At 42.2% G+C, this 16,630-nt stretch overlaps 2 protein-coding genes across 4 annotated transcripts in view; both read right to left on the bottom strand.

Moving 5' to 3' along the window:
* The window catches only part of RAD54B (RAD54 homolog B), a 69,379-nt gene that overhangs the window by 45,341 nt on the left and 7,408 nt on the right, over positions 1-16,630 (bottom strand). The gene's annotated exons all lie outside the window — the stretch shown is intronic.
* On the bottom strand, positions 69-7,450 carry LOC121064671 (fibrinogen silencer binding protein). Its single transcript, XM_040546544.1, has 2 exons — positions 5,861-7,450; positions 69-1,562 (listed from the first exon to the last, which is right to left on the bottom strand). Exons 1-2 carry the CDS (start codon positions 6,229-6,231, stop codon positions 1,037-1,039), a joined length of 897 nt encoding a protein of 298 aa, XP_040402478.1. The 5' UTR covers positions 6,232-7,450; the 3' UTR covers positions 69-1,036.

Below are 16,630 nucleotides of genomic sequence, written 5' to 3' on the forward strand. Positions count from 1 at the left end.
GATCATAACTGCAGAGGAAAGTGCTGCTACTAGGACAGACAGAAGAATCAATTTCTTTTTCATTTTGGGCTTTTTATTTGAAACTAATCAAAAGACCAGAACAACAGCAGTTATAAAAGGTACGCGGAATAACAAAGAATCTTCTGTTGACTTCAAGTCACATTACTTACACACAGCAACTATTTCATTTTGGTAGCTTATAGTCATATTGATATCAATCAAAGGCACCTGCAACTGTCTTGGTTGCACATGCACAGTAGTAATTATGCATGCAAATGAGCAAATTAGACATTTCTGTGGTTGAGCACCAGTATAATTACTCTAACTGAATATACGCTCATGGTAACTGTACACACAAATTACACACACATGCAGTTTTAACGATGAAGTATTGCATTCCTTGTCTCTATTTTGATAACGTCCTATGGAAACGCTCATCCACCGAAAACAATAAAAAGTGTTAACTCTTTAAAAAATGTACATTTACGCAACTGCCTACTGAACATTAAAAAAATATAACAATCCAGTAATTTTGTTTTCCAAGTTGATATATCAGCAAAATTTCACCACTGCCGTAAGATTCACCAACTTGAAAAGAAGAGCATATTTAAACATCGCCTCTTACTCCTCCTTTTAATGCGTATTTACGAACCTGTAACTTCATTAAGATTATGAAGCAGAGGTAATTATTCGAAGAAATAATGCATATGATCAAATTTTTAAAAAGAATTGAGCTAAATTGCTGTTAGGTCATCACATTTCTATCAGAGAGAAGTGGAAATATTTAAGAAGTTGGGATTTTTATCATCCTAACCACTTAAATCTACAGGATTTGATTATAGTTCAGAAGAGGTGGTGCACTCAAACCCATACAAGGTATTTTTATTAAGGTACATAGACAACAACATGGAAAATATGCTCTCATCTTTCAAGACCACATTTTGATCCATCCATATTAACATAAGGAACAACTTTGCTAGGGTAAAAGTATTTATTATTAAGTACTTCAAGGGATATGACAGAAGTAATAAAATATTTAGATACTGCTGTATTCTGGCAGATCACGGCGTAATCGTATTGCCTTCAGCTTCTCTACTTTGATTTTTGTTCGCAACAGTTCTTCCTCCAGCTGCTGCTTTCTTTTCAAACCATCCCTTTTTTCTTGGACATAAAGCCCAATTTTTCTTTGATTTTCTAATATTATCTGGTGCTCTTCTTTCAGCATTTGCAGCATCTGTGGGTCAGACCCACACATTGGTCTAAAGCGTTCTCCAACCTCAAGCCTAAAAAACTCATCTCTTCTTGGTACAGGAGAAGGAGACATCATAACTCTCATGTCAACCGAAGACACCGATGTTGAAGGAGACCTCTCCATAATATGCACCAGCTGGTGTTCTTCCTCTTGTTCTAAGCTCTCACTTTGCTGTGAGTCTATAATCAAAGAAGGAGGAGGTTTGACATCCTCTTCCGACTGCAACTCCATCATGACTGTCGCAGGATGGTGATCCAACATTGCCTGTGGTGAACTGGTACCAGCAATTGTTTCTTTATCGATACTAGCACTAGAACACACAAAATCAGATGTAAATCATCCATTAAAAACTATTTTTTTAAAAAGACACAGATGTAAGTAACCAAAGCTTCATTTGAAATACTACTCTTTGCTAGCTACGCCTGGAACTCTACTTCATTACATGAACACCGTGTGCACCCCTCCTTCTTTCCACCACATGTATACAGCCTTGTCTTATTCAGATGCTACTGCTACTACGAAGTGTAGCCTAGAAAGAACAATCCTGGCTGGCCCTTCCTCTGCAACAGGGTAAATAGGCATTAGTGATAAATGATAGTGGTAAATGAGAATAAAAACAAAGAAGTAGAAGTTGATGCAAGTGACAGAGGAAATGGTTTATATAACCTAGAAAGTGATTATAAAAGGGCATAAACTCAGATTGAGTGGACTATGGCAGAAACATTTCCAACTCCCAAACTTACTCATCTCCTCCTGTCTCAATGTGTTCCCCGTTTCTGACTCACGCACCTAAATGTTTGTTTTGTGTGCCTTTTTCCATGTAAACCAATCGCCGAATAAAATTACACAAAGTGCCTGGGGAGAAGAAACCACAGCCCAGATGATGACCCTGCCCGTAGATTAGGGAATCAAGCTAATCCTTGCTCCTTCCCTACGAATCAATGATCTCACTATTCTTCTGAAGCTTCATGAGAAGACGTGGAAACGTTGCCACTCAGAACAGCTCTGCGCTGCATTTTTCCCCCTTTTCTGAAGTACAACACCCACCTGACTCATCTGCCTTTGTGCGAAGCCCTGAGTCAGCAGCACCTCCAGTCACGATCTGACATTACGCTGGCTTTGATGCTAATAACGGCCCCAGCTGTGCGTGCCGACTTCTCCACCACTTGTTTGAAACCCCAGAGCTCTGCACATCACTCCTTTATTCAGGCAATACTTTTTTTTTTTTTAAGCCAGATCAGCTTCTTGAACTATTGTACAATACGGATCTACAAAGAATACCTCCAGCACGACTTGGGAGGCAGTTCGGTTAATATGGGAACGGGAATACATAAACCTGGTAGTGGCAGCAAAGACAGTGCACCATCATGGCCAGGACTCCTTAAAACTGAGGCTCTAACTAGAGGATGAAGACGTGAGACAGTCCCCATCCCATGAAGAACTGAGCTGCTGCTAGCAGCTAAAGGCAGCGAGTGGATCCGCGATGAACAAAACATCCACAGATGCTCCCCAGCCCTGGAAGACCTGAGTTGCTGCCTGTTAAAGGGGTAGGGCGTGTGTCTGTGCTTGCACTTTCTTTTTAAAAACTCCTTTTGAGCTCTACAATCCACAATTTGAGGAACACTGATTATTGAAACACTGCCCGTGAGCAGCAGACGTGGGTTCGCATTCCCACAAGTACAGGAGAAATTTAATTTGTACATCCTACTTTTTGTGGAAGTGCACAAACTCCTTAGGGAGACACCAAAAGACTCCCCTGCATCTCCCATGGTCTGCAAAACTCTTGGTTCGAAAGAAATAAGCAGCCATGGGTGCAATTTCCAAAGGACCCTGAACTAGCCCACCATCTACTAAGATCCAAGTGCAATTTCTAGAATAAAAGCATGGAAACTTCTAAATACTCAATTATAAGAATGAGCAAGAGGGTCAGAGAAATGTATTTCGCAAAAATCAGTTCTGCCAATCACCCACGCTATTTTAAATAAAGCTTTCAAGAAGAAAAAGTCCATCTGAAGGAGGCTTTTGGAAACAGAACTTTCATTTATCCCTAAGAAAACATCGGGATAATCGTAATTCTGTCCACCGTCACCTGAGCCGCCTATAAAGTATCGATTATATCACCTTACTCCCTCTCTTCCTCATGCCACAAAGCTTCACCTTCTTCTATGCACCTCTTTCTCACACCCCTTCCCCTCCTTTTCCTTGAGCATCAGGCGTTATTTTCCCGCATACAAATGTCCTCTGTGCCTCCCCAGGGCTGGCTGTAGCGCTGGGTTTCCCCCTCTTCACCACCTCAGCCTCTAGCACGGCTCGCCTCGGTCGGGGTTGCTGGCTCCCGGCCAGCGTCTCGCCTGCGAATGGTGGAAACAACTAGCAGGAGAAGCAGGTCATTGTGACAAAAGGAAACGGAGAGGGAGAGAGCAGAAAGAGAAAGTGAGAGAGGTTCAAGAGAAAGAAAAAATAGGTACGATTTAGGCTAACAGCCTCCAAACGGTGACAATTTCATCTCTTGCAGTGTATTTCACAGGAAACTTGACAATTACCAAACCTTCAGGTAGCTCAGCCGGGGCTTTTTTTCCCCCCTTTTGGAGTCAGCCTCCTAAGAGGAAAACAATTAGACGGGGAAGAGAGAAAGAAGGAATTGGGAAACAAAAGGAACGCCTGTATGGTGGTTACTAATGTTGTTTCTGACAACTTGACTGAAAGAAAGACAAACAACAGTTACCACAACTGGGGGATGGTATTTATAACCCTGGAGGCACCCATGATTCACTAGGTTTTGTTTAATCACCGTGAGCTAGAAATTGCTTAAAGGTGCAATTAAGAATTTGGATTCATTATAAGTTGTATTTCCTTCCCAAAAAGCTAAGCCATATCCTAGTGAGTTAAAACCCAGCGCAGGGTTTTCAAAATCAGGGGAAAATGCAACTCGGAGTTAAAATTAGAACTATCAAATAATGATGTAATTAGGCAGAAAAAAAAATATTTAAATGATAATCCTTCCCTTCGACACACAGTGCATTGGCTGTTCCTAGAACAACCATTTTCGGTAAGCAGCAATCAAGTCAACGTTCCCAGAGCCATAAAAGCCTGCAAAAAATGCCTAAATTATAGGAGACAAACTATGGAGATCATTAGCTCTTAATCATTCATGAAAAGCGTCACCGCTTTTTATAAGCCGATCTCCAAACCAAAGTTCTCACACTGTTTTTTTTTTTTTTTTCTTCCTCCTTACAAAAGTTGGTAGCCAAGACACTGCAACCTTTATTAGCGCAATTAAAAGCCTCGTTTTGTTCCAGGGAATTCTTTGGAACTGTTCCTCCAGGGGCATTCACCAGGAGCAGCAGCAGCACAGCCCAGTTGCTTCAGACTCCTTTACGCCGAGGACCCACAACAGCATATTTTTAGAGCATCTGGCATGTTGGGATTTAGACAATTGTTACCATTCAGTTCAACCAGTGGCACCACGAATCAAATTCGCCCTGTGCGCGCACGCCAGCTTTTCTTAGAGCCGTTAGCTGTTGCACCAACTAGCAGTGTGTCTGATTAAAATATGGAAAGTTCACTTCCCATTAATCTGTTTGTTAAAAAGAGGAAAAAAAAAATCTGAGCTTTCTCAAGATTTCTGAGAGTTATTTGGCTTTTTTTCCCCTCCTCCCTACCTTGCTTTTTGTATCTGGAGGAACCAAAACCTGACCCAGGCATTTTTTGATCCCTCAAGGACCAATACAGAACCAGCAGAGTGTTGCAAGTCAGATATGAGGGGCATTAGCCAGCTGTGTGAGAAAGCCTGCATGCTGCCTGCCTGTATTATGTCTGGCTCAAATCTAGACAGTGTGTCTCACTTTACTGAGCAGTGTAGAAAAAAAAAACTACCAAAAAAAAGAAAACTTCTATAGCTGTACCTCTCAGTTTCTCTCTGTGTGCATTTAAACTACCTACCGTACGATGCAGAACTGCTTGGAGTTTAGACTGCAATTAGCTTTGCTCCAGTTTCAGAAAATCACTGTCAATGCAATAAAAGTATTTAAAAAAAACACACTTGCACTCACAAAGGCACTGTGGTGCAGGCAGTCGATTTTTTAAAGGGTTGGGATCAGTTAAAACGTAATATGCAAACAGCAGAGTAAATGAGAGAAGAAAGCTCGAGGAACAAGGTTCCTTAGCTCTGTGAAGTAACTTTATTAAAAATCTTATATAAACTGCTAATAGTTCCATATGTTGCAAAATGACTGCAGTATTACCTTAAATGGAGGAGAATAGCCATCACTTTGCCAATGTTTGAATAATCTGCCTATTAAAAGGTAGGGGAGGGGTAGAGGTTGGAGCTACTATTTCTCTTTGATTCTCCCTTAACCCTCACTTTCCAGAGTATGACAAAGACTGAAACAGGCTTTGAAAGAGCTGAAAAATGAATGCAGTGCTAAGTCACCATCAAGCTTCCCATAAAACAAAAGCAATATTATTTAGCCATTGCTCCCAATTTGGGGATTTTTCTCTTACGAACGTTTTCTTCAGGACACTGAACACGAGAAACGCATCACAGAGCAGATAGGAGGCGCCATAATTTTCATTCAGTAACAAAATGAAAAAAAAAAATTCTCTCACCTTTGTACACCGCTCCTGTCTCTTAAACACACATTGGAAATCTGTGGAATCATCTCCACAACTTTCTTGGTTGGCTCGGAAATGCTGCTTTTACAATCGGAGTGCGTCTCCTTTTGCTGCAATAGCTCCTGTTTGGCATATTCTTTGAGCCTCTTGTACAGCGTGCGCAGGCCCTGTGCGGTACGAGGAGGGCGATCTACTCCGATGGCATTGTAGTTATCAGCTATGATATCCCAGCATTTGTTTTTTTCCACTATGACTGAATGCTTATTGGTGTGTTCTTCGAGAATTTTAACGTACGGCTTCACGAGTTTTAGCAAATCGAGCTTTTCAGATAAGGTGAAATTAGAAGATCTGGCCTTCCCGACCATTGTTAGCTCGGAATTAAGGAAGCCGTTCCTGAAGCCACCATGCAGTCCCTAGCTCTGCTCGGCTCTTTTTCACAAACAGAAAAAGATCAGGCTTAACTAGGCTAGTCTCATTTAGGCCCACGCCTACAAGGGAGGGTTTATTAAAATTCCTTCAGCTTAAGCTGACGCAGGTTCAGGAAATCTGCTTAAGCCAAGCCTGACCTACATAAGGCTTCAGACTGAAGAAGACGAGAAGAAACAAGCAAAATACACTTTTGTATGAAGAGACCAGACATACGCAGGATTTAAAGACATAAAGGTTTAAAGATTAGCACGTTACCCAGCTAAAAATTACCTAATTTAGCCAGAGTAACAAGCTCTGACACATATCCCTAGCTCTCTCGCACATATCGCAAACTGAAACCGCACTCGGGATTTCGCACGCAACGGGCGGCCGAAAAAAGGGAGGGAAAAAAAAAAAAAAAAAGCAACAATTGTTTTTGGGGGGCGATTTATTGACTGTTACACCGAGCGGGAGGCGAGGCGGAAAGCTCCAGCCAGATAAGCGCGGCGTGTGTAGGGAGCTCCCTCAGAGAGCCCCCGGTCGGCCGCCGCGCTCTCCGGCGGTATTTGCATAATGCTAGTCCTGCTGTCAATCAGCTATTGCATATCCTCCAGCTGGTTAGGTTACACTCGGCCTTCCAGCAAAGCTAAGCTTCTCCTGCATTTTGCAGCCTGCTCCTGCTACCTACACAGAGGCTTCTTAAAGAGGCAGCCGCTATTCGCGGCCCGGCGTTTGATGGCGGAGAAAACGACAAAAAAAAAAAAAAAATCCCAGTGGAAAAAACAAAAAACAAACAAACGCGGCAGCGTGAGAGCTGAATCGGCTTTTTATCCGGCTTTTTCTCGTGGCTGCAGCCTGCAGCTGTGCCCTGCTGGAACATGCCTGCCTCTCGGGGCGTGTGGCATCCCCCGTGCAGCCCGTGGCGGCTGCGAAACAGCCTGACCTGCCTCTCGGGATGCCTGCGAGAAAGGTTACGGCTCAATCCCAAATTACTGGGTCTGCCATCGCGAGTGGAAGCTGGGGTTTTCCTAACAACCACCGGGAAACATGCTACTTGCGTGATAATACTTCCAGGCATTCCTTCTTTGTGAAAACCTGACTTTTAGGAGCAAGATGTGCGTGCTACGTTGGTGCATCTCCGCTGTTTGCTCCAAAATGCATCACCTTGAGCCAAGCCTTAGCACAAAAATGCAGGCGAGGTTTGACATTTCTCTGGTCTAAACTCGATTAACAAAGCGGAGGAACCTGCAGATGAAAGGGAAGGTGCTCATAAATACAAAAAGCAACAACTAAGTTTGAAAAAATCGCGTACGTCACTGCAAGAGGCCAAAGGGTGGAAACGAACACAATTTGAGATGGTGGCAACAGCTTCTCAAGCTTAACATGTTCAGCCTTGAAAAAAAGGGAGCCTAGAAGGGGGGGGGGGGGGGGGGGTGAAGGCAAGAGAAATCTAATTATAGCTTGAAATATCTATCTGCAGGCAATAAAGATCTAGGTATAAACTTGCTTGCTCAAAGGGGAAAAATCCCCAAGCAGACGCAAGCCGCAATCAAAACAAAAAGCCTGAAACTAAACGAAAGGAGACTTTCACTGCTAAAAATCAGCCAGCGTTTACAATAACAAGCGTGTTTGGAACAACTTCCCGAGGCTTGGCTTGCCCACGCCACCTAACAAAATTGTGACTGGTCCACTTTGCTGGAATTGCTTTCAAGCCAAGATTAAATAAAGCATTTTATAGTCTGAAGCTCATTTCGGGAGACTTTGAGAAACAAAATACTTCTGTGGTTAGAAGCACCGCGTGAAAACCATTACTTTTAAACACCTAATCCTTCCCTATTTCCCCACACTTTGCTCTTAATATTACTAAAGAGTGGAGTACTAGTGGTTAAAAAAAAAAAAAAAAAGGAATATGCCTCACATATTTTAGGCTTCTGGGAGTACAGGAATCGAGGAGCCACAGAAAAGCCCACCTTGTGCCCTTGGACGTTTAAGGAGCTGTGCAGGCCCCAATCTCTTGACTTTTAGTGACAAAACTCAGGGCTAGGCTGTGTGAGTAAAGGCTCCTCCCCACAAACACAGAGCAGATGAACATCATCAGGCAGAGGAACCCCAATAACCCCAAGGAAAGAAGGGGGGCCCTCGACATGGCTGCTCCATGCCTGCCACAGAAACACGAGTGGCCCCGCGGCCCAGGAGTGGGACCGTGACAGGAGAGTCGATGGGGGAGGCCCCCCAGATCACCTTGCAGCCCACCGGGGTACGGCACTCATTATGAGATGCCAGCAAGTGTGTTTTGGGATTGGACAAGGCTTAGGACGGGGTATTTCAAGGAGGGAACAAGGGCAAGAAAAGGAGCGGATGAAAGTGGTTTGGGAAGGAACAAGCACAGGGAAATGGGGTGTGAGGAGCCCAGATGCATGTCCAGCCATCCCCTAGCCCTGATCACTGGAGTTTGTCCCATCTTCTTATTAAACTACACTTGTAACTATTTTCCTGGGTGAGAGAAGCCTTTATTCTGATCACAGGTCAGAGGGACCCACCTGCTTGGTGTGCCGGCAAGCAGAGGCCAAACCCATGCTATCGCCTCGGCCCATATGGCAGCACACAGTCGCTGGCAAGCACCAAACCATAAGAGACAGGAGATATGGGGCTGGGAGCCAAGACCTGGCCTCCATGAGCCTGGGCCACATTCTGGAGCGACCAGAGGGTCTGTGAGATGGCTGCGGGAGGGACCAGCACCTCTGCGGGCTGGCTACTGGTCAGGCCAGAAATCCAGACCAGTGCAGGGTTGTGTCCGTGCGGGTGAGGCAACCGGGACAGACCAGGGGATTAGGGACCAGCCAGTGAGTAGAGTAACTCCCCAAAATGCTGCAGCAGCCATCTCTGTGCCGGGCTGCAGCAAATCTTAATAAACCTACCTGAACTCGTGTTACTTCATCACCTTCCTGCTTAACAGAGACCCGGTTTCCACACTAATGCAATTACAGCAAAACACCGCTACAATGATTTCTTTTGAGCAAGTGCCTGAAGGAATCAGTCTGAATTACATATTGTTCTGTAGGAGTGTAAAATAACCCTTGTAAAAAACGAAGCCAGCTGCCAAACAAGATTTTTTTTTTCCTTTTTTTTTTTGTTGTTGTTGTTTTTAAATAGTTCTGCTCATCAGCCTAAGGTCATGTCAGTACTTGGATGAGAAATCACAGAAGGTGAGAAGGCTGCGTATTAACATCACACGAAGACTTCTTTGAGCTACCAAAGGTGTAGCTCCAAGACAGTTGAAAAAAAAAACCTGTTCTCCCCCAGCCCTGTTGTGCTTCTGCCCCTGCCCTGTGCTGATATTAGCACTCACAAAGCAATTTTTTTCCCCATTTGCTTGATTCTTTCTTTTCAAGAAGCCAGATGCTTCCCAATTTAAATGTTAGCATTTAAAACCCCAGTTTTCAAGTGGATGAAATCTTTATATTTGGAAATTGATGAAAAATGGGAGCTGTGAGAGTAGATCAGCATATTAAGAGAACGGAAAACCATCACAATTACTCAAGGACTGAGCAACAGGCCCTTGCTAAGGATGAAGAACTTAAATAGTTGGGAAATAAGACTCAAAACTACAGGTAATAGGTAAGTTCAGCGCTTTGCAGTTGAAAATTCTAGAATAAATACAAAAAAAAAATACAAATAGTGCTTCCTGGAGAGCTATCAAGAGATGAATGAATGAATCACAGATAGAAGACAAGCAGGGATTAAAGTAGCCAAGCTACTATGAGATGAATTGTTGAAAAAGTTCAATGGGCCCAAATTTTAGAAGCCAAGTGACACATTTGGACCGTGGTCAATCACTGCACCAAGTGGCCCATGTATATGTTGATATATATGAGACAACACCCTATAAAGGCTGGTTTCTTAAACTGGGGAGAGGAGAGGGAGAAGAAGGATCCTTTGTCAAACACACTGAGGAAGAATATCTCCATGACAAGCTTTTATTCTTGAAGAAAAAAAAAAAAAAAAGAGGGAGGATCTCTACAGGGTACACACACACAGATAATTAAGGAGGAGACCCTAAAAAAGAACGTCATGAAAGATGAAGTTCGGAGCAGACTTGAATGAAGTGAATTACACTGGTCCAGGCTGGGACCTTTCAATGCAAATAATATTAAGTCAATAAAGGGCTGCTGAACTCTGTGAGGGTCCTCTGCCCACAGAAGGGTAGCCTCAGAGTAAGTCTAAAAGAGATCAATTTTTCTTTTATTTAAAGTGTAAGCAAACCAGCTCTGGGTAGACTGGCATTTGCATTCGGTAGAAGCCTGAGAATCTTAAGAACAAGAAAATGACTGCAAGATCTGATCCCAAATCTGAAGTGAAACCCTGATAGCCCTGTGCTTATTAGAAACCGTAAGAGGATTGAGCAGCTACGGCTACGTTACACATCTCTGAATATATTGGGGTATACTGGCAGCAAAAACATTTGGCAAGCACCGAGGCAGTTGCTCACTCGTGCAAATGGATTTGGCAGCTGCAGAAGATGACTTGAGAGGGTCTATAGGTAGCAAGGGCTGCAAAAGTTCCATTAGGTCATCACACAGCCTTCTTCACTGACACACCAGCAAGATGGTGCCAAGTCATTCGATCCGTCTTGAGAGCCGGCTGCGGCAAAGGGTGGGTGAGAAAGTTTTCAGCTCCAAAGGTCTCCCGTAGAGACAGCTGTTTCGTGGGTAATCTCCCAAATTAAGGGTTGCAGGCATTATTCATTATGGAGAGAGCTGAGGATGGCAAAGAATTGAGAGACAAAAGTTGCAGAAAAACTTCACCTGGAAGCTCCTGTGCTTGGATAGATTCTCTCCAGGCTCTGAGAATTATTTTTAGAGCATTTAATTTGTTTCAAATAGCTTTCTCATTTCATTCTTGTTTTTCCTGTTTCACCATCAACTTTACACTTTCTTCTTCCTACCCTTACCATACCTGAACCCCTCAGACCACTCTTTTCCCTTCTCCTTGCACAAATATTCCTAAACATTTCTAAAACTCTGCCTAGCATTTGGGGTAGGGTGGGCAGGAAAGGGAAAAATAAAGAGAAGCTTTAACTCTTTCTTCTGCATCTATTTCTGTCATCTCCATCTACCACGTCTTAACGCCTAATGTCTAACTAATAACTCTTGCAGCTTCTGGGCACTTATATCTCAGGACAAGCCCAGAAACCCCAGAAGTTAACAGTGCAATCATTACCTTTGCACTGCTCTCCTGAAGCTAGCCTGAATTATGCACTCCAGAGCTCTCATGTCCTCTAAAATTCCAGGCGTAAAAGCTAATTATGCATCCATCCCCCCTGCTGATGCTATGTGTTGTCTCAACATCTAGCCCACTGAAATGGGAAATATTCAAATTAGATAATTACACTGGCCTTCTCCATGCCAAATTTTAAGGATTTATCTTCATCTCAATCTGACATTCCAGCCCACACATTCAGATCTGTAATCATCCTTCAAACAAGTTTGGCTTAAAGCTACAGGACTCCAAACTATCCTACTAAGTGCCTATAGCACCATAAATAAGCTCTTCGCTTTGTAAGTAAGAAAAGGGAACGGCATCGTTCTCTACAAATTCAGAAGTGCCTCCGGTTCCTAATACACTCTTGCACCTTCTCTGATCCTGTTTTTCAACAAGCTTTTTGATGACTGACCAGAAGCAGCCAAGAAATACAGGAAGATTTCAAAGTATGGTTTTCTCAGGATATTTATATTCTTAAATCCCCATTAGCGAGATAGCCTCTAGAAGAAAAGAAAGAATGTAAGAAAAGCCAAGTTTCTGCAATTCTCCCATCTTTTGGATATTATTCTTTAATAGTAACCTCAAAATACTTCCCTACCCACTACTTCGTGCGTTTGACTTAGGAGCAGCTTTCTCCATTCTTCTGATGTGCTCAGAGCAGCTATTTTGAGGACCCTGAGATAACAAACTGTCTTACCGCTATCCTGTTGGCTTTAGGAAAGTCGTATTGTGACAAAGCTTCTGTTCGGGGGGAAGCCTAAGGCCCAAAGCCAGAAGCTGGGGCTGAACTCTAGTTATGCTGGCATGGCAACAAAGGGGATCCAAACAATGAGCAGAGCTACAGAAAGATTTGGCGACTATCTTTGAAGGGATCCGGGCCAAGTCTGTAACAGTGCTCATTATAACTCAAAAAACCCTTCCACTTCACTTGAATAAGGCATTTCTTGTCCTTTACCTGGTACTTACATTCTCTCCCGTCTTCCTTTAAATCCAGCTTTGTATCTGTTGGAGACGGGAGGGTGCTGGGGGGAGCAAAACCACATCCCACCCCCACACCCCCAAAACAGGGCTTTCTGAAGGGTGGGAGTGGAAAATATCCGAGAAATTTAGAGTAGCAGTGATTTTCCTCTTTTGTCCATCTTCACTCCTTATACACACACACACACACAGCCTGATAATAAATTTTGATAATGAAGGAGAAATTAAGAAGAAATTATACGGACAGTTTCCCCCAGAATGAATGAAGAAACTGAAACTATCTTTACTGCTAAACCTAAATTGTTAAAAATAATCTCAAGACAAAGTATCTCCTAAGTTCCTTATTTCAAAATTACAGTGTTAGGTAATTTCATTTTCTACATATTGCAGACTATATATCATATATTTGCATGCAATTGCCAAGGAGCTAAATAATAATAAATATATTGGCTTAATAGTTCATTTCCCAGGCCCACTCCCACCCTGGAAAAGAGAGTTTCCTTTATATCTGCAGTTTCAACACTAGGTCTCTGTGTCTGCACTAAAAAGAGCGTTTAAGTCTTTTTTTTTTCTTGTTTACAAATTCTATTTTTCAATAATTTATGATAAAAACAAAGGAATAAAGCATGAAAGATTATTATCTTTATGTGCAGCATAACTCTCTTCAATAGTGAGTATATCTATCGCTACTTAAAAAGTAAAGAAACTAGCAATTTGTGTTTCATTGCAAAGAAGCAAATACCATTCAGTTTAATAGGCAAGTTTCTACTGAAAACCTTCTACATTAATCCTTGCAACTTTTTGGAAGCGTTGGGTATCTTCCATCTAACACAACTCTGATGTGCGTTTCCTTTTCTGACCATGTAACACCCTTCTGATTTCTAGTTTCCTTCCTCTCTCCTTCATTATCTCCATTAGTTCAAATGCACGTATCAGGACAGATGAAAAGTGTATTTCGCTGCCATTTCACTGCCCTTTCCTCAAATGTGGGAATATCCTGGTTATGTCATCTATCATTACCTAAAGCCTCGTTATTCACACGACAGCTATACACGATCATATCAAATTATAGGTTGTGTTGGACTAACCGTGGAAATATCGCCTGAGAAAGGCAGGGTTTGTTTTACAGCAGCCCATTATAGCGCATCGCAGGTGGCTACCCAGCCCAGGACAGCAGCTTGGCACTTGGTGAATGTTATACGATACGCTGCCTTTGGTGGTGGAGCTGGAATAGTTTCCTGCCAGCCGTCTCGTACTTGCTTGTTTTTTCCTACTCACGGTGCATCTTACTGCTCAAACTGGTGGACAGTCCAAATTCGAGGTAAGTAACGCTGGTTAGAGGTGTGAACTACTTCAGCAGGCCAGTGTATCCCAGAAGCACACTATGCTGGTTTGCTTGCTTTCAGTCTGTGGCGATGACCCTGAGTTAAGGGATTACCGCTACAATTCAATAACGGTTTCTCCGCTGCAGACCTTAAAACTGCAGAAGCAGGGAAGTCACGGCTGCTGCATTTGGTGCTTCTGAGCACAGGAATAGAAACCCTGAAGGACAGGGTTCTGTTCTAACCACTACCATAAAGCAGGTGAGGAATCTATAGCAAGAGTAAGGCAAAAAAAAAAAATAGGATTGAAGAGTCATGAGAACAAGCAATGGCAGATAAGGGTGAAGAATATCTTAATTTATTTTTTTTTGAACGCTAAGATTAGAGTAGTAAAGTTACTTTGCTAAAATGCTGTTTCCTGCTTTGCTACCATACCATTTCCATGCATAACTGAAAACAATGCATGACCTCAGCAAGGGGGAAATCTGAGTGCATGTAACTAGCCGGGGAAATACCAGAGAAGGTCAGACACCAGCAGCAAAGTAAAGGACGTCACCTCACATCCCAAGGAAGAGCATCAAGCGAAAGGAATCATCCTGAGGAGGTGTCAGAGCCCCAAAGCTGCAGGCCAGAGAACAATGTAAGCCGTGTAGGACTACACCACAGAAGTCTCATCGAGAAGTCTGCCAGTACCACGTCGACTGCTGGCCCGTGGGGTACTTGGCCAACGGGTGACAATCTGCAGCTATACCTACCGTGGCTGATGGATAAATGAACGCTTCTGGTTCATTTATCAAATAAACATCACAAAACTGTCTCTGAATGGTGTCAGATGAGAGAGACAGTTAATTTATTTCCAATACATTTACTTTAACATCAGTCTAATTTTCTTAACCAATCCCCATCTCCTGAGGTGAACTCAAACAGGTACAGGTGACACCCATACAGAATAAAAACAATCTTCAATTTAGCTACAGCTGTCTGTTCGCTATTACTGGCTATTCTGTCCATCACACTGCAAGGAGAAGCAGTTTACTTTAAATCAGAAAGAAGCTAGCAGCGATACCATTTTGATAAAAAATAACATCTACACACTTTAAAGCTAACTTGCAAGTAATGCAACAATAACTTATTTGAGCTCAGGCATCAAATAACAGCTGTACTAAGGCACACTTAGTTGTTATTAAGAGCTACACACGGTTATGCAGTATCTTTTACCCAAAGAGTTAACTGCTTTACCAACTGTTTATGAAAACACGTGAGGGGCCCACTGAACTGCAGCTCCACCACTAATACAGGCAGATGGTAAAAATACTCAACGGGAATATCTTTTCCGGTTTGTAAAGTGCAATAATGGAAATGAATGAAATAAAAGAAATTACAATTAATACTTGCAAAGATGCTTAAGTAATTCTAGCAACAGGATGTTTCATTAAAAGATGTCAGGACTGAATGTCTTCGGTTGTGTTTTCTAGAAACCGAAAATAGGCTGAAATTGCACAGTACGAAAAAAAACTCCAAATAGCATTTTTTTAATCCTCTGATTAGCAGTGATAGGGAATTGATTGGTGCTGTCATGATTTACTGAAAAGCAAATTTTCTCATATAGCATTCATATTAATTAAGAGGGTTTTGTATTCGTATCAAGTGAGAAGAAACCAGGCTAACCTGTAACAATGCTCGAGAAAGCTGAAGGAGCCAAACAATCCCATTATGAAAATAAAAATGACTTAACTGAGGAAAGAGTTTAAACTTTATAGGCCAACAAACTCAGTAAACATTAGCATCCCAGGGAAAATATGGAAAATATATTCACAACTACATGCAAATAATAAATACGGTTAACATCATAAGCATGAAAAACATTCTGTCATCATAGGGCGAACACTTTAATCCTGTTCTGAAATACAGTTACAATCTGTCTGCATTGCTAGTTCAAAGGTAATCTCTGAGTATGACTTCTGACAAAGTTTCTCTTAGAAGAAGCATTAAGAGATGTTAATGATGGATGAAAGACAAGGTATTCCTCAACCAAAAACTAAACAGGAGCGGAGATGGAAGAAAGTGACAGACTCAGTATGCAGCTTTTCTGTTCACCTACATCAGGTTCAAATAATGAAGCCTGAGCCCAACTGTGTCCATACGAGCCCAATGCTGTGCCCAAGTACGCAGGTGAAAGAGCTATTTGTCTCCACATGTGATGTGGCAAACCCAGAGGAGAAACAAGTCAAGGTTCTCCTAGATTAAAAATACCAACAGAAAGTAAACTGTAAACTCAGATAATAAGCATACATTAAATTCATTACATATATATTGACATATAAAATGTTAAGTTGAAGAAGGTAGTGCAGGTGAGAACCCCGGTTCTGGCCAATCCCACTTACTAACACCATATCTGAATTCATCATCTTGCAGAGCATAAATCCAAAAGCGTAATCCAGAAGGAGAGGTAAGAAACCGAGGAGATATTAACTATAGTTCAGAGATTTGCCTGTCTGCGGATTCTTCAAACAAATTATTTGTGTTTGTTTTGTACTCGGTTATAGGACCTCAGAATGGAATGAGGACAAGTAGAAGCCAAGGAGTTTTAAGAGCTGCGGTAATAGTCCAGACATATAATTTTCGATTTCTGTTAAGTATTTCTGGAATGGTAAAGTAACTTTCACTTTTAAAGACATACAGACTTATCCAGTACAGGCATATAAGAAAAATAAATGACCTCCCCATACCACACCAGTGCCAATGAATATTATGTTCTGAATGTGAAAAAAGGTACCAAAATGATTGCCACACC

This window comes from Cygnus olor, chromosome 2 (genome assembly GCF_009769625.2).
Source record: "Cygnus olor isolate bCygOlo1 chromosome 2, bCygOlo1.pri.v2, whole genome shotgun sequence".
NCBI classification, from domain to species: Eukaryota; Metazoa; Chordata; class Aves; order Anseriformes; family Anatidae; genus Cygnus; species Cygnus olor.